The sequence below is a fragment of the Akebia trifoliata genome, chromosome 9, assembly GCF_017979445.1.
Source record: "Akebia trifoliata isolate Shusen 1 chromosome 9, ASM1797944v1, whole genome shotgun sequence".
Taxonomy (NCBI): domain Eukaryota; kingdom Viridiplantae; phylum Streptophyta; class Magnoliopsida; order Ranunculales; family Lardizabalaceae; genus Akebia; species Akebia trifoliata.
Window position 1 is genome coordinate 17,185,007 of NC_141383.1, and position 19,204 is coordinate 17,204,210.

At 36.8% G+C, this 19,204-nt stretch overlaps 1 protein-coding gene and 1 long non-coding RNA gene across 3 annotated transcripts; both read right to left on the reverse strand.

Annotated features, from left to right (window-relative positions):
* Positions 1 to 3,705: 3,705 nt before the first annotated feature.
* On the reverse strand, positions 3,706 to 4,248 carry LOC147394441 (uncharacterized). Its single transcript, XM_086453301.1, has one exon. The coding sequence runs from the start codon at positions 4,246 to 4,248 to the stop codon at positions 3,706 to 3,708; it is 543 nt and encodes a 180-aa protein (XP_086309427.1).
* An 8,950-nt stretch (positions 4,249 to 13,198) lies between these two features.
* Positions 13,199 to 15,888, reverse strand: LOC147394442 (uncharacterized). Of its 2 annotated transcripts, XR_015181288.1 has the most exons (4): positions 15,066 to 15,888; positions 14,883 to 14,963; positions 14,605 to 14,663; positions 13,199 to 13,490 (listed from the first exon to the last, which is right to left on the reverse strand). It is a non-coding gene; the product is annotated as an uncharacterized LOC147394442 (long non-coding RNA). The 2 variants fall into 2 exon arrangements; XR_015181287.1 differs by lacking the exon at positions 15,066 to 15,888 and having other exon boundaries at positions 14,883 to 15,051.
* Positions 15,889 to 19,204: the final 3,316 nt, after the last annotated feature.

Genomic DNA, 19,204 nt, shown 5'->3' on the forward strand with positions numbered 1-19,204 from the left:
GGCATTTATTTTCAAATTATATTCAATTATCCCCAGTGCAATGTTCCTTGTCAAACTAGGGGCATTTTTGTTCTGATGCCTGGTCAATTTCTACCCCAAAGGATAAGGTTAACTTTGAATTAAAGGTTACCCTCTTGATAGTAATTTTGAAAACTCCTCAGATTCAAAGAGAATTAAAATGTTTACCGGACCTTCGTAAAATCCAACTTTTTATAATAAAAAAAATCAAATGCGAGGTTAATCCCCCGTTTGTTCCCTCAAAGCTTAGTTCATTACTCTTTCACTCCGAGTAGGTAGAGTAGAACTTTCAAAAAAAAATTTAGTTCATTACTCTTTCACCTTAGGCAGGTAGAGTAAGACTCCAAAAAAAAAAAAATTAGTTCATTACTCTTTCACCCTGGGCAGGTAGAGTAGGACTCCCAAAAAAATTAGTTCATTACTCTTTTACTCCGAGTAGGTAGAGTAGAACTTGCAAAAAAAAAATTAGTTCATTACTCTTTCACCCTGGGCAAGTAGAGTAGGGCTCCCAAAAAAATTAGTTCATTACTCTTTCACTCCGAGTAGGTAGAGTAGAACTTCCCAAAAAAAATTTAGTTCATTACTCTTTCACCCTGGGCAGGTAGAGTAGGACTCCTAAAAAATTAGTTCATTACTCTTTCACTCTAAGTAGATAGAGTAGAACTTCCCAAAAAAATTAGTTCATTACTCTTTCACCCTGGGCAGGTAGAGTAGGACTTCTAAAAAGCTTAGTTCATTACTCTTTCACTCCGAGTACGTAGAGTAGAACTTCCAAAAAAAAAAAATAGTTCATTACTCTTTCACTCCGGGTAGGTAGAGTAGAACTTCCCAAAAAAAAAATTTAGTTCATTATTCTTTCACTCCGAGTAGGTAGAGTAGAACTTTCTAAAAAAAAATTAGTTCATTACTCTTTCACCCTGGGCAGGTAGAGTAGGACTCCTAAAAAATTAGTTCATTACTCTTTCACTCCGAGTAGGTAGAGTAGAACTTCCCAAAAAAATTAGTTCATTACTCTTTCACCCTGGGCAGGTAGAGTAGGACTTCTAAAAAGCTTAGTTCATTACTCTTTCACTCCGAGTACGTAGAGTAGAACTTCCAAAAAAAAAAATAGTTCATTACTCTTTCACTCCGGGTAGGTAGAGTAGAACTTCCAAAAAAAAAATTTAGTTCATTATTCTTTCACTCCGAGTAGGTAGAGTAGAACTTTCTAAAAAAAATTAGTTCATTACTCTTTCACCCTGGGCAGGTAGAGTAGGACTCCTAAAAAATTAGTTCATTACTCTTTCACTCCGAGTAGGTAGAGTAGAACTTCCCAAAAAAATTAGTTCATTACTCTTTCACCCTGGGCAGGTAGAGTAGGACTTCTAAAAAGCTTAGTTCATTACTCTTTCACTCCGAGTAGGTAGAGTAAAACTTCCAAAAAAAATAAAAATAAAAATTGTTCATTACTCTTTCACTCTGGGTAGGTAGAGTAGAACTTCCCAAAAAAATTTAGTGCATTACTCTTTCACTCTAAGTAGGTAGAATAAGACTTTCAAAAAAATATAAATTCATTACTCTTTCACCTAGAGTAGGTAGAGTAGGACATTTCACTTTCTCCCAAATTTTGCTCAGATTTGTCTCAAATATCATTCAAATTTTCCCGAGTTTTGTTTTACTCAGATTTTACTCAATTTCACACAGTGCACACACTTGCACATTTGTTCTTTTAGTCAAGGAGAATTCTCTAAAATTCAAGGATCTGACACTGTCAGTGAGAGTTTGCGCTCAAAGACCTGACAACCTTTTAATTCGGGGAGAGTTTTACCCTCAAGGATCCGAACACCCCGACGAATTGCTAAAATCAGGCTGCAAAATGAACTGTCACTAGCTTTGGCATTCAGATATCGCACTATCTATCAAAATAGATTTGCTATCTAGTTTGCTTCAACCCTCTGCCAAAGAGGGGCATCTGTAAACACCCCATTTTTGCATCCGCCTGATTAATCAACTCGTCAACCCGATCGCAATGATTCCCAATGATGGATGTGTATTCCATTGCTTTATTTCGTTACCAGATGTGTTTCAGAAATCCGGATGAGGTATCTCGAATTGATAATACCTTAGAAACCACGCTACGCTAGGAAAATACGACCCCAGAAACATAGAAATCATTATCTTGCAGACCAAAAAGAAGCTTCACGATAAAAATCACTAAAAATTGACCAAATTACCAAAATACCCCTAACCTCAAAACAACCCTAGAGCCTATGTTACGATTAGGAAAATTCATTCAAACACATAAAACAACAAATCGAAACCAAATAAATCATTTCACCAATTTTCACAGAATTTGACAAAATTACGAAAATGCCCCTCATAAAGTTCATGATTATTTCACACAAAAAATTTCATAAATAACACAAAATAATATTTTCATTGAATTCCTTATGAAAAATCGATTCTAAAACATCCTAGAACATTAAAAATCGACTTAAAACGTGAAAAGTCCTCTCTGGGGGCAAAACGGTAATTTCACAATTTTCATAATCAAAATTTTTGAAATTAATAAATAAAATATTAAATAATTAAAGTGACACATTGATGAAATTAATTTAAAATTTTGAATTAAAAAAATCGATCAATCGGGCTCTCAAGTAAAATTGTTCAGGGTTCGTGAGATATTTCTTTAAGGACCCCTCCATTTGGGGGTCCAAAGAATTAAAGATATTTTAGAGGGGGGTTCTCCAAAGATTAAAAGTAAATCAAGCAAGACTGAGGTCAAGGTATTAAAGTCAATCAAGTGAGACTAAAGTCAAAATTAAAGTCAATTAAGCAAGACTAAAGTCAAGATATTAAAAGTCAATCAATTAAGACTAAAGTCAAAACATTAAAAGTCAATCAAATAAGACCAAAAGTCATAATAGAGTTCTAATTAAATAATAACTCTATCTAATAGAGTTCTAACTTAAAAACAATTCTACCTAAAATAATTCTAATTAAAACACAATTATACCTAAAACAAGTTTAACTAAAACACAACTCTAATTAAAAGAACTCTAATTAAATACTAACTCTATCCAAATCAACCCCCAAAAAAATCTATAAATAGAGGTGCTCACACCCTATTTTCGTATCAAATCATGAACCCTAAGAGAAGTAGGTCTAGAAGCTCCCCTAGCCCCCCATAAATCCTAGTTTTGGAGCCCCAACTCCTTACCTAACATCCCTCCTTCAATTTTAGTCTAGAAAATACCTAAAATCCCTCCAAAAACACCCCCAAATCCGCAACAAACTTGAAGAGTTTAGATCCAAAAACAAGGAGATACCTTGATCTAGGAGATTCGAAGTCAAATCCGGAGACAGAACGAAGCAAGGGAGTACAGTACAAGGAGTTCTTTTTTTCAGATCTGAGGGAACAAAATCCTTGCTATCGGAAAGGTATGTAATTTTTTTATTTTTGTCTAGGTTTTTAGCAATGTGATATATTTGGAAAGTTAGTAGAGACCAGCTTTGGGCGGGCGGTGTTGGTGCCTAACACCTTCCAACCCCGTAACATGATCCCCGAATTCAGATTTTTTGTGGTAGATTAGTTCTTTTTATCCATGTTAGAGTCAGTTTGGTTCCTAGACCACAATAACTAGGTGGCGACTTCCAAACCTCAAGGATCAAAAGCGGATCCGCGCACCCCACGGATCGAGGGCGCTTTCAACCGCACACTCCAGAGTATGCTTCTTCTAAAGCATCTCGGATTTCATCATCTTCGAGACATCTCATTAAGATATCGTCGAAAGAGCGACGATATAACTTATCATTGAAATATAAAAATTGAGGTGCCCTACGACGTATTTCAATTCTGTGTTTTAAGTCATCTGGCAGCTTCCCATGCTGTAGATAGTCGGTAAGTGGCTGTCTCCAATCTTTGACTTCCGTTATTTCGGCGGTGTTTGCTTCGTGCGATTCACAATTTTTCTCTATCAAATGAGGTAGTACCCACATATGGTAGATAGGGATACTCATTGTCTCTTCTTCTAGCATAGCCAAACTTGCAGCAAGACTAGCTAAAGCATCAGCCTGCTTGTTTTCGGCTCTTGGTATGTATTTGATGATGACGTCTTCAAACTGACTCAGAAGTTGTGTAGCATACTGGTGATAAGGTACCAATTCATGTTTTCGAACGTCATACTCTATCGAGAGTTGGTTAATGACAAGTTGTGAGTCCCCATACACGTAGAGTTGGTGTAACTTCATCTCTAGCCCGAGTTCTAAACCAATGATCAGAGATTGGTATTCTGCAACATTGTTTGAACATAGCTTCATCAAGGCAAACGAGAATGGCAATACTTCATTTTGTGGGGTGATAAAAATTACACCTGCCCTTGCTCCATCTCTTCTAGCTGCGCCATCAAAGAACATTCTGGAAGCACATCAATAGAGAATACTTCTTCATCAGGCAAGTCATGAGATAATTCTCATTCAGCTGGAATATGATGATCAGTAAGAAAGTCGGCTAATGCTTGTCCTTTTACAGCCTTTTGAGGGATGTAAATAATCTTGAATTCTGATAAGAGAAGGGCCCATTTAGCTAGTCTTCCCAACAAGACTGGCCTTGCCATGATGTACTTGAGTGGATCAGCTCACGCAGTGAATCGAATTGTGTGTGATAACATGTAATGCCAGAGTTTCTTTGTGGTAAAGATGAGCACTAAACATGTCTTCTCGATGGGTGAATAGTTTACTTCTACTCCAACAAGAGTTCGACTCAAGTAGTAATGTGCACCTTCTTTTCCTTCGACATTTTCTTGAACCAACAATGCTCCTAGTGACACTTCTTGTGCACTAATATAGAGAATCAATAGCCTTTCAAGAATTGGTGTAGAAAAAACAGGAGGCTTGAGAAGATACTCCTTGATGCTTTTCAGAGCATTCTCACAAGCTTCATCCCATTCAAATGATGTATCTTTCTTCATCAATCGATTGAAGGGATGACAATGCCCAGCTAAGTTTGAGATGAATCTACGAATGTAGGCAAGTCGACCTTGTAAACTTTTGAGTTCATGAATGTTCTTTGGTGCCGACATTTTTTGAATGGCTTCAATTTTATTTCGGTCGATTTCAATACCGCGATGCCGAACCATGAATCCTAAAAATTTGCCTGAGGTAACTCCAAAAGCACATTTTAATGGATTCATCTTGAGCTGATACCGCCGTAATCTGTCGAAAGTATCACGTAGATGTTGTAAGTGATCTTCCCTTTTCTTGGACTTTACTACTAGGTCGTCAACGTAACATTCGACTTTATCATGTAGCATGTCATTAAAGATCTTTTGCATAGCTCGCTGGTAAGTAGCACCAGCATTTTTTAGTCCAAAAGGCATAACTTTGTAACAGTATATACCTTTTGGGGTACGAAAGGTTGTAAGCTCTTCATCTTTTGGTGACATTCGAATTTGATTGTAACTAGAAGATCCATCCATGAAGGACAAGGCTTCATGTCCTGTAATCACATCAACCATAAGTTCTATGATTGGGAGTGGAAAATCATCTTTTGGACATACATTATTCAAGTCGCGAAAATCAACACATACTCGAATTTGTCCATTCTTCTTTCTTACCGGAACTATATTGGAAATCCAGGTTGGATATTTTACTTTTTGGATGAAGCTAACTTCTATCAGCTTGTTGACCTCTGTCTCAATCTGTGGTATCAACTCTGGTCGAAACGACGTTGTGCCTGTTTTATTGGACGAACTCCGTGTTTAACTACGAGTTGATGAACAACGATCTTCGGGTCAAGTCCTGGCATTTCTTTGTAAGTCCAAGCAAATACATCTTTATACTCTTGTAGGAACTTGAGGTACTCGGATTCTTCATGCTGGTTTAGAAGAGTGCTGACGAACGTGGGTCACGGCTCTTCAATTGTCCCAAGATTTATTTCTTTCAAGTCGTCTACAGTGGCTTGTCCGCCTTCTTCAAAGATCGATGGAGCATCTTCGAGTTCTTCATCTGACGACGTGGAATCTTCTTCAGGGAATTCCTCAATGGTAATATGATTTACCGAAACGACATCTTCAGAATTGTCTATTTCAATAGTTGAAGCTCTGTTGTTGCTCGTTTGGTTTGTGAGGATGATGGTGCATCGCTTCACCACCAATGCATCTGATATCGAGACCTCTAAAGCCGTTTGTCGTTTCATGCTAGATGGAATAGTGTTATGCAAACCACTACTATCTTTATGCTCCACATGTTTATTTATTTGCTTAGGTCGATGTCGCGATTCTTTTCATATTTTTACTCCAACATTCTAATCAAGTCTAGATATAGTAGACGCACGTGGTTTATGAATTTGTACATCATGATGATCATCTAAAGCACCCAATCGATCAAATACCGACGTGGTCGAGATGTAACCACCAATTCGATCAAAGACCGATGTTCGTGGAATTGGTATTTCTTTTACAGACTCATCGATGACCTCTACCATAATATGTTGTGAAGAAGCCGTCTTCATCTTAGAAATTTTGATTGGAGCCTCTGGCGTATATCCTAGCCCTGCTCGTGTGAATGAAATTCTTTCTCCAACTCGAATGAGTTTGACTTGTGTTGCAGTTAAACCATGAATTTGATCAGTTTGTGGTAATTCACCCAACTGCACAGGTTCACCTTTTTCATAATCGGCAATCTTGAATAGTTTTGAAGTTTTAGGACCGAACCAACTTTTGAACTCTACTTTTGCAAGGTTGTCTTCATGGTTCTTCGTAGTTGACGTAGTTGGGACAACGTTTTCCACGGGTGTCCTTACTATGTAAGATTTTTGGAGAGGTGTAATCGAAAAGGTTAACTCTTCTTTCAACGTCTCCAGTGTAATTTTAGAGACAGAATATTTGGTCTTTGAAGAAATCTCTTTAAAGGTGATTGTCCCGGCTTCCGTCTCGATTGCGGCATGTAACGAAGCATTGGGGTTGGCAACACAATTGTGGATGACGTGTCCACCATTGATTGATTCACCTTGATTCGTTGAGTTTCTGATTCTTGCTTCTTTACATGTTCTTTCTGAAACTGAGGACCAGAAATCTTCTCGGCATCATTTATAGTATGCTTTTCTTCGTCAAGTTTTTGCTTACTAGAAGGGGGTATCGAAACTGGAAGTGTATCTTGAATAACGTCGCCTCCAAAATAGAATTTTGCATCAACAAAATATGTTTCTACCTTGTCAAATGGTTGATCTTCAGCTATTACACATTTTTGCATACCATCTTGGTAATATTTGAAACACTGGTGTAACGTGGATGGTACTACTCCAGTTTCATGCAGCCACGGTCGGTCAAGAAGCAAGTGATATGAAGTTTTACAATCAATCACATGAAAGAGCGCTATTGACTCCAAATCTGCAATAGAGAGTTTGACTTTTATCATGCTGATCGCTCTTTGACCTCTTAAGTTGAAACCTTGAATCATCAACTTACTACGAGTAAGTTGATCCGATGAGATGCCAACTTGTTTCATAATACGAATTGGCATGATGTTGACCGCAGAGCCACAATCCAGGAGGATTCTTTGAATTTTAGTTTCTCTCACATAACCTGTAACATAAAGAGGCCTATTGTGAGGTCGAGACCCTAATTGGAGATCCTCGTCAGTGAAGGTGATTGTGGTCATACACAGACCGTCTTCTCGTGGATCTATATTGGGTTGATCTTCCTGCTTTAATTCAGTTGAGCTTTACTTTGAAGCATACTGAACCTTTTGGAGTTCATTGGAGAAATCCAAATCAACCTGCAAATCTTTCATTTTCGAGGTGATATTGTCTTTCTCAAGTTTCTGATTTCCATCACTGGAAGTAATAGGATGTTCTTCTGATCTACTATCAGTATCATTTTCGAGCACCTCCGCTTCCACTTGGTGACATGAAACCGTGCAGGCTTCCTTGGTAAGAATTCTAAAAGAGTAACCGGCACACGGGGAGGTTGTTGAAAGATGTATTCAGGGTCTGCGGGTGGAACTCGGAAAACCTTCTTCTTTGTTGCTCTCTTTCGTTTCTTTGACCCTGTACTTGGTTTTGACTTTTTTCTCTTTTTATTTGACTTCGAAATAGAAGGAGTTGGCACATATGTAGGATGTCTTTTTCGACGAGTGACAACTGTCCACCCTTCGTCATCAACTGAAACAGACTCTGAGATGTCTGACTTTGATTTTGAAGCCGAATGAGATTGTGGTCCTTGTTGAAGTGAAGTGGGAAAGGTGATGATTTTTCTTTGATGCGACCTTGCCCCAAGTGCGGGATGGGCCTTTTCAACATCAGAATCTACGGATATGAGTTGTGATGGTTTAGGTAAAATTTTGGTGATCTGAGGAGATGGAATCTGCGTAGCATACTGACTTGTCAAAAGTATTGGATCAAAAGATCCAAAAGTGACAAAGGTCATGTTGGAAGTAGCCACATTTTCGACACAGTCAAGTTCAATTTTCCCTTGACGTGCCAAATCCATAATCTTCTCTTTGAAGACGAAATATTTTTCAATCAGATGACTAATCACCCTATGATAACAATAATATTTTGGATCACTGTCGCGACCTGCTTCCTCGGGTAGTTTGGGCACTTGAAGTTCAATGAGCTTTAATTTCAACAGCTCTTCGAACATGCCCAAGACATCAGCATCAAGAAAAGGGTATTCCTTCACCTCAAGTTCTTTGAGAGTTTTCCAAGCTTTTCCTTCTTCTTGTGTTGAATCAGCTCGCAGTTGATCTTCTCTTTTCTTACCTGTGATTTTGACAGGTTTGCTGGTGGTGGTGGACAAGACTTCTTTAGTTTTGAAGGACTTGCCGTCCTTCTTTTCCTGTCTTCGAGACTCGCTTGGTCGTGGAGTCTGATACATAGCTATACTCTACTCCATGTCATGGGCTCGAGTAGCCAGCTCTTCGAAAGTGTGTGGCTTGATTCCTTTCAAGATGTAAAGGAGTTGCCAATGCATCCCTTGAACACACATCTCGATAGCAGAAGATTGGGAGAGTCGATCCATGCAGTTGAGGGAAAGATTTCTCCATCGCTCTATGTATTCAATGACTGGTTCATCTTTCCTTTGTTTGACGGCAGCGAGCTCCACCATACTCACTGTTCTTCTGATGCTGTAGAAACGGCCAAGGAATACTCTTTCAAGTTGATCCCAACTGTCTATTGAGTTGGGTTTCAAGTCAGCGTACCAATCGAATGCATTGCCTCGGAGGGAGTGAACGAATTGTTTCACCATGAAATCATCGAATATACCGGCGTTGTTACAAGTTTCGATGAAATGGGCAATATGTTGCTTTGGATTGCCTTTTCCTTCAAACTGTTAGAATTTTAGTGGTTGATATGCTGCCGGAAGATGCATTTGTTCGATGCGTTGAGTGTAGGGTTTGGAGTAGACCAATGAGGATTGTGACATACCCTCATACTGAGCACGAATGTTGTCAGTAATCATTGCTTGCAGTTGTTGAACAGAAAGCGAGGCAACAAACCCTTGCGGTGGATCTCGAGTAGCTTTTCGTGAACCAGAATAGTCTGCTCGTTGTTCCTCTTCGTGCGGAGCCATGTATACTTCAGGGGTGAATCCTGGAGGATGTGAGGGTCCAGCATTCGACTCATTCTCTTTGTCTTTCTACTCCAAACGACTGGCGAGAGTTGCAATTTGAATATCTTTTTCTTCCATTACTTTTGTTAACTTGTTGATGGTGTCTGCCATCTGAGCAACTTGTTCCTTCATCGTTAGCGCTTCAGCTGTCATCACTGCTCTGATGGATGTGTGAGTTTGTGACAAAGAAGTAATCGATGAAGATCTAGACGATCCCTCGCTTGACTTCGAATCAGATCTAGAATCTTACGAGTCGTCTTCTACCACGTCCGCCCACGATTCTTTCGTGGTAAGTGCCGTTTTTGTGGCACGTTTCTTAGAGTGATGTTGGAGAGGCTCCATTAGCTTGATTCCACCAGTCTTTGTCATTGTTCATGTCACATGATGATCGCGACTAGTAACCTGATCAGACTCAAGATTGGAAGAAAGGATTTTCTTACATTTCTCAGTAGCGGCAGATGCGATAGCGTTGATGTTGCGAGATGCCATCGATGCTTTAGGTGATGTTTTTGCAATTGACTGAAAGATGAGAGGTTGAGATAGTCCCACCGGACGTGCCAGAAATTTGTCGACAATAAATTTCTATGGATCTACCTCGAGATTCGTGAAATATGATCACAAATGATTTTATTGATTTTTTTTATGAAAAGTAGATACAAATCTCAGTGTTTTCCTCTGATTAACAGTCAAGTACAAAAAAAAATAGTGACGATGTATGTAGCTTTTCTTCTCTCCGTACTTCGCGTTTTATCCACTGAGAAGGTTGCTTGGTCGGTGGCTTTGCTTTGTGCTTGATCTTCTGTAGAGTTTCTGTAGATTTTTTTCTCTTCGGGCTTCGTGCTTTATCGGCTGAGAAGGTTTTCTTGACTTCCAGAGAAAGGCTTTATGCTTGATTTTCTCTTTAGTCGGAGTCCGGATCTCTGAAGAACTTTTGTTTTATCTCTGGAAGAGGGCTTGGGAGCTTCTTCTTCTCTAGAGGGAGAGCTTCTGTCTTCTGAGAGAAAGTGATCCAGATCCCCTCTTAATGAGAGAGGTTCTTGTATTTATAGACTTAAAAGTAATTTAGCTTTCCAATTATACCCCCAATTTAAAGAAGTTTAATTGATTTGTTTAAGAGACTAAATTTGTCCAAATCCCATTTAAGGATTTAATGGATTATTATTGGGCCGAACTCATTTGTTTGGGTGTAAGGCCCAATGCTTAATGTGTGGATCACTTGAATTTGCTTACGTCACGGACTTTATCTGCGAAAGCCGAAAACCCAGGCTTGTAAAAGGCACGTTCTCATTTAATGGACTCAATTTGGATTTGAGGCCCATTATAAAATTAGGGATATTTGTTTATAATAATTTGTAAATGCCTCCTTGAAATTTTGATGCCTACACCCATATTTTCTATAACTTCGTATAACACTCTTTCCATAGGAGAAAGATGACAATGTTTAAGAAAAAGTGCAATACATACCTCTAATGTTAATGGCCTAGATTTGATTTTAAAAAAATAAAAATAAAAATTTATAATTTTTTAACAAGATCCAAGGCTTTTAAAATGGATGGTCATTATTCTTCCAAAGTCAAATGGTGGGATTTTAACATCTTATTGATATGGCAGTTTAACGACCGTGAAATCACGCTATATAGAGCAACAAACAAAAATAATTCTCTGAATGGAAATGGATCCTCTGTAACCTATGTTTTCTATAGTTTTGTGTAACACTCTCTCCGTAGAAGAAAGATGACAAAGTTTAAGAAAAAGTACGATAAAGACCTTTAGTGTTGATGACCCTGATTTGATTTCAAAAAATGAAAATTTATAATTTTCAACCTGATCCTAAGCTTTTAAAATGGATAGTCACCATTCTTACAAAGCCAAATGGTGGGATTTTACCATCTTATGGACGTAGTGGTTTCACAGCTGTGTAATTGCAGTATATAGGGCTGTAGTTTCATGTAGCATTCTCTCCATAAGAGAAAGAGAACGATGTTTAACCAAAATTACAATACAAACCTCTAAGCCTAAAATTAGATTTCAAAAAAATAAAAATGAAAAATTTCAATGTTTTAACAAGATCCAAGACTTTTAAAATGGGCGGTCACTATTCTTCCAAACTTAAACGATGGGATTTTAGCATCTTAATGACATGGCGATTTCACAATCATTCAATCACAGAGGATTTGTTTGCTGAATGGGAACGGAGCTTTTGTAGCCCATGTTTCTAGTACTATGTGAGCACGTGTGGCACTCTCTCCAATGCACAAAGAGGACAAAGTTTAAGAAAAAGTACCATTCAGACCTCTGATATTGATTGCTTGTACTTGATTTTAAAAAATAAAAATTAATAATTATTTAACCATATCAAAAGATTTTAAAATTGATGGTTAATGTTTTTCCAAAGTCAAGTACTGAGATTATACCATCTTATTGACGTGGTGGCTTCACAACTGAGCAATCGCACTACATAGGGTTATAGATGAAAAATGATACAAAGGATATGTCCCTTGAATGAGAAAGCGTCCTCTTTTTCCCATGTTTTTTGTAGCTTCATGTAGCACTCTCTCCATAGGAAAAATGTGACAATGTTTAAGAAACAATACAACATAGACCTCTAATGTTGATAGTTTAGTTTTGATTTTAAAAAAATAAATACGAAAATTTATAATTTTTTAACCAAATCCAGGATTTTTAAAATGCATGGATATTATTCTTCAAAAGTCAAATAGTGGGATTTTACCATCTTATTAACATGGTGGTTTCACAACCATGCAATCCCGCTAACAAGTGCTATAGAGGATTCGTTACTTTAATGAGAGTGGATCCTCTATAGTCCATGTTTCCTGTAGCTTTGTGTAGAGTACTCTCTCATTAAGAGAAAGTGGACAATGTTTAAGAAAAAAATATAATACAAACCTCTAGTGTTGATGGCCTAGATGTGATTTTTAAATAATAAAAATTTATTAATTTTTTAACTAGATCCAAGGCTTTTAAAATGGACAATTTATCTTTCAAAAGTCAAATGTGAAATTTTATCATCTTATTGGCGTGGAGATTTCACAACCATGCAATAGCGCTATATAGGGCTGCAGATAAAAAGTACACTACAACAAATATGGAAATTAGGAACGGTTTATTACCGTTCCTAAGCCATTATGAAACGGCTTGCAGACCGTCTATAATCGAGGCGTCGTTAATGAGGTTAAACGGCTGAAAGCCGTTCTATGTTTCATGATTTGGAACGGTTCAAAACCGTTCCAGATCTCGGAATTTGGAACGGCTTAAAACCCTTCCTAATCTGCGTCTTTATATAACAGCACACATTAACTCAAAAAGATTTGAGACATCGGATTTTATAGAACTGATGTCCTACGTCTGAGACTTTAGAAATCGGTTATAAACCAATATCTAAAAGTGTTATAAATTGATATTTAAAATTATTTTATTTTATTTTATTTTTTTTTTTTTTTGCTACTTGCCTATTACCCACGGTTAGAATAGATCCAAATAGAGAACATCAAGGTTCTCTATCACATTAATTTATACAAAAAGAGTTGCAATGAGTCATAATTTACAAATCCAAACCAATTACACTTAAATCATCATCCCATTCGACAACAAGAAAAATGCAGTTCCCAACAACAAGAAGCAACAAAGTAGTAGTTCAGAAAAAAGGGTCCCTCTTACTCTTCCTCTTCGAGACAATAATAAAGAAAAAAGGTTTCAAGATGGGAAATCTACATCTACTAATAAAAACAGGATCTTGAAGCCATCTTCACTTCATCTATGTATTCAAGTTAACGAACCAGATTCAACTTTGGGTTTGAAGCTTTGGGATCCCTTAGACACTGAGAAAAATGTGTGGGATTACTCTGATTCTCCTTCATTCACCTATGAAACATGAGAGACACAACTCAACTAATACTCACACATATCCCCAAGATGAAATCTATTACTGATATAGGCATACAGCAAATAAAGAACAAAAAGAATCCATCTAAGAAAATTACATATGAGTACAAAAACAACACAAGAATGCTAAGAAACATGAGAGACACAACTCAACTATATAGATTAGAGACGCAAACAAAGCACTGATTTAAAAACAAAACAAAAAACAATATAGATTACAACACCAAAAAAAAAAAAACAAAACTGCAAAAAATAGAGGGGAAATATTGTTCATAGTCTGAAAGAAACTTGATAGACAACAATATGACCAAGTCATACTCAACAACCTATCCTTCTGAGTGGAGTGTTGTTCTACACATTCCAAGCTGAAATGCACTACCGATTCAATGGTACTTCATCACTCGGAGATATAATTTGAATAATGAGATCATCTCAGCCAACAATATGACCAAGAAAACTCAAACCTAATTGTTTTTATCTCACTCAAATACACAGTATCTTAACATTTGGGCCACACCCAAATCGTCAAAATGGCAAGTTAATGTACATGATTGCAAGTAATTGATCAGTTATACATCACTAATAACTTACCCTATAAGACCAACTTAGAATTTGTTATAACCTGATTATATACATAGTCTTAATTCATTTATCATACATATACATCCTACCAATAGAATTTTCATAAAGCATAACCATCATCATAAAAAAGAGAAGAAATAAACAGCAAGAAAACAAATAAATCCATATCTAAATATATAATCATAAACAATCTGCATGTAGTGACTGTGCTGACGAGGAGGTGTGCACAGAAACATCGATGCTTTTCCTAATGATATGAGAGAAAAATCTTTGGCTCTATGCACACCTCCACGTGAGCATAAAGTCTAACTCAGTGTCCCGCACAGTCACCCAAAGAATAAACAAATGAAACAGTCCATGAACAACCAAGACAAGGATTTCACACTAAATTAAGGCATTACATAGCCTACTATATGTGCTTGAGAGTCGCCTTCCAACAGAAAATGAACATTATGGTTGTGAAGTAAATTTAAGCAAAGATTTATAGCAATTGGTAGATGCCTTGACTCACTGTGCTGATTGCGATTGACCAAGATTAGACAAAAGTGATTGCTGTAAGGCCAAAACTTGCTGCAGAAAATTATAAAATAAAAGTCAAAATAAAAATAAAAAACAACGGAGAACAAGCATGTACCAACTAGCTATAGTAATCTAAATCACGAAAAATAATCGAGGAATACGATGTCCCTCTTCAACACTGGCAATCTTACATCACAGAAAGCAGGACCGGGAAATGTGTCAGCCTCACTATTTAACATGCTCACTTGGCAAAAGATAAAGGGACGGTACCTGCATTCTTTCAAGGGATGTCTCTTGTGGAAGAAATTCTGGGTTTTGCATCATTTCTCTTAATTGGGAATTGGAATCAAGCTGATTGAGACCGAGAATCAAACAAGCAAGACAAATGTGTTAAAGAAAGAAAAATAAGAAACAGTTTTATGCTCAATGATATATATAAAATAACAAATATACCTGGTTCATGTACTGAGGGTTAGAGAACAAGCTTTGCATCATCTGATTCAATTGAGAGGAATCCTACAAGCCACCCAACATCCTTTCCATCTCTCTTACCAAGCCACTACTACTGATACCAGGAGCATCCACCACTGGATTTGGCCTTGTTGTGATGTTTGTTTGTGCCCTTGTCTGTGCAGCTGGGATTCACAAGGATGGAGTTGTTCTCGACAAAGATTTTGAGATTCGATTGAAATTTTAAAAAGCTTCAAGTAAAGCAGAATCATCATCATCATCTATGCCTAAACCAAAATATCAGGATAAGCAACAAGAATACTGACTCAATTCAACTCTATCCAAAGCTGTGGTTTTAGATTTCGTCTTCTGTAAAATGAGAAACAAATAAATCACATTTTTTGTTTACTATGAAAAAGGTCCATATCCTACGGCTATAATTCATCAATCAGACTGAATTTTGGTGCAAACGTCCAAAGGAGATGGACCAAAGAATATGGAGTAGTAGACCAACACGAGAGATGGGTATTTGAGACCAACACCTTAGGTTTATTTTAATGTAACAAAGAGAGCTGTCAAGCTGGCCAGAGAAGCACTATTTTATAGGAGAGGAATCTTTTTATTTTACCAAAAGAATCTTGATTAGAAAACAGAGATGTGGCATTCAATGACGAACATTCAGCTTGATTCCTGGCTCTTGGTCTCTAATGTCTAAAGGACATGCTCTCGTGAGGCTTTGATATTATAACCTATGGCTCCACAACCCCAAGCAAACGATTCCCTTAAAAGTTCTACATACATACATATATACATACATACATACATATGAACAGTGTGATCAGCCTCCAAACCTATCAATGACGGAATAAAAAGTCAGTTTCAATAGTAACCACCTCCTGTTTCACTATTGACATCCCACATGCTCATTATTCTCAATAAGCATGTTAAAGTTGCATTGATTTCCTATTAAGGGGTGAAGATGGATCAAGAACTCAAGAGTTCAAGTATTGACTAATGTTTATGATCCCAAAAGGCCAAATATGTAGAACAAGGATAGATATTTTGCCTCTAAGGGTAAAAAATCGAACTCATATTCATAAGTTAATTCCATGCAATAGGCATTGAATTTGATATAAGGAAAGCTTGATTCTGTGTGACTGCATTATTTTGCGGCAAGAGCATTTTTTCCCCAACAAAATAGTAATGAACATGGACTAAGAAACTTACCTTCTTTTCTTGCTGTGGCTATTCAGGGCCCAAATGTTCTCATTGATATCAAAAAGTGTTAAACCACTCATACTGTCCTTATTTTTTATTATTTTATTATAAGAAACTCTCATTACTAACCTCACTATTAATACTTCTGTATGTGAGAATGAGAAAAAAGAGGAAGAAAAGCAATACCTGTTAGCATTTTAATACTCTTTGGATCATCCTTTTCCCTCCTCCTTTATCGGGGCTTGGGGCCGGCAGTGTAAAATATTAATTTTATAATGGCGGAATTAAAAAGGGGTTAGTTGACATAAAAACATAGTCAGTTATTACTTGAAACTTAAATGACATCTTACCTTCTATTGCCACCATAGCCTCCAGCTCCTATTGTTTTATAAGTTTGCCCATAGTCGGATTCAGTTGATACACCAAGAAACCGTCTTCCTATAAAATGGGAATAAAAATACATCTTATTTTGTTAGCATAGTAATATAGTTCGGATTCGGTAAATATTATCAAATTAGATCCTTATTGGAACCCAAATATTGATCTAGATTCGAAATTATCGAATCAAAACTGATCTGATTTCAGGTCTGATCTGATCCATTAAAGCCTTAAGAGTTGAGACACAAATTGCATAAAACATGGATATGGTTTGATGTGCTTACCAAGGTTGAGTTGCAGATTTGCAGTAGCCATACCACAAGACAAGAGCAACATCACTACCACAAAAATGGTGACCAACATAATATTGAAATGAAACAGGATCAGGTAAGATGTCACGTTTACTATAAAATTAAATTCCAAAGGATCAGGAGTAAGTAATGGTGATTGGCAATTGATAGGTCACCCTCAATCTTCCCACCTAAAAGTTACTTGAAACTTAAATAATTGAATCGATACTACCATATTAGACATCCAAACAGACTCTAAACAATAACATTTGACAAAAACAAAATTTGGATCAAATAAATAAAAATTAAAGATGGGAATGAGATACAGGAACATTTGCCTCAGGATACACAAGAAAAAGATTATGATTCTATGCATCCTGTGGTAAATGATCCAAGTTTTCTACTTCCTACTTTAGAAGAGGTCCTCAACAGATGATGTAACATACACTTTGATTAAAAAAAGCTTTTAGATCTTCACTCCTAGTACATTAAACCATATACTATACCAATAAAATCACATAATTTGTTCAATAAATTGAAATATTTACATAATAATAATATATTTATTTCAAAAAAATCCAAAATTGGATGGCTGGGTCTCAAAAAATCCAAAATATTTACATACTATATCAAAGAAAGCATCAAATGACATAAAAGTAGAAAAACATCAGTGAAACAATATAATTTGGTTGGGTCTCTAAGGACTAAGAAGTTTGTTTCTCCTAAACAATATAGTGCAGATGATGAAAATGCTTTATAATTATTATTTTGGCAAGATTCCACAAGGTTGAAATTTATAAAACCAGAATTAAACTTCAAATCAACGTTATATAGCTTATAACCTATATTGATTTGGAGATATGAAGACAGTTCCTCCAAATCAATATAGATTATCAATGTAATAGTATTTCCAGTTAACCATATTTACTTGAAAAAATTCATGAAATTATATACATAGCAAGGCGAGAAATCCGAGATTTCACAAACAAGAGAAACATCATCGACGTAAAATGAAATCAAATCACATCAAACCAACAAATATAAAAGAAAAAATAATTATTATAAAACCTTAGTAAAGATTCCAACATGACAATCCATGGAAACTTTAGTCAAGAACAGATCATCAGCCAACAATCGCTCCTTAAATCCCCCAAACTGAAGCTACCATCGAAACACTGCAGACTTCTCCAATTCGAAGTAACGATACACAATTGATCCAGGAATCCTACCAGATTCAATCGTTGAAGCAAGATCTGACTGTAAACTATCCAAAGATCTCCCTATTTCAGGAAAAGAGGGATTAGAGAGAGTACCTAGTCCGAGAGATCGATTGAGTGAGCGATTGAGCAAGAGAGAGATAAGATCGAGTGAGAGCAACTGAGATCAAGCGAGCGACTAAGCGAGAGAGACGACCGAGCGAGTGACTGAGCGAGAGAGAGATGAGATCAAGGGAGAGTGACTGAGATCGAGAGAGAGAGAGAGAGACGATCGAGCGAGTGACTGAGCGAGAGAGAGATGAGATCGAGGGAGAGCGACTGAGATCTAGAGAGAGCGAGAATCGAGAGAGCGACTGAGATCGAGTGAGAGAAACGAGAGAACGACTGACATTGAGAGAGAGAGAGAGAGAGAGAGAGCAGAGTGAGAGAGAGGACTTTCGTTCCATCTAAAGAGACGGATATCGGGTCGGATAAAACGGTTTTTAAAAATAAAACGGTTTAATACCGTTTTTTAATAAAAACGGCTTAATTCCGTTTTACCCTTGTGTTCTAATTTTACATTTTTTTTTGTAGTGGTACCACAAAGGATCTGTTATCTCTTTGGGAGCGGATCTTCTGTAGCCCTTGTTTCCTACAGCTTCATGAAGTACTCTCTCCATAGGAGAAAGATGATAATGATTAAGAAAAATTATAATACAAACCTCCAATTTTGATGGCCAATATTTAATTTAAAAAAATAAAAATGAAAATTTTAAATTTAAACAAGATTCAAGGCTTCTAAAATGGACAGTTATTATTCTTAAAAATCAAATAGTGGGATTTTACCATCTTATTGACATGGTGATTTCAAAACCGTGCAATCGCACGACATAAGGCTATATACAAAAAGGGCTATAAAGAATCTATTCCCTTTATTGGAGCAAAGCCTCTGTAGCCCAGGTTTCCTATAACTTCGTGTAGCACTCTCTCCATAAGAGAAATGGGACAATGTTTAAGAAAAAGTACAATGCAGACCTTTAACGTTGATAGCTTAAATTTG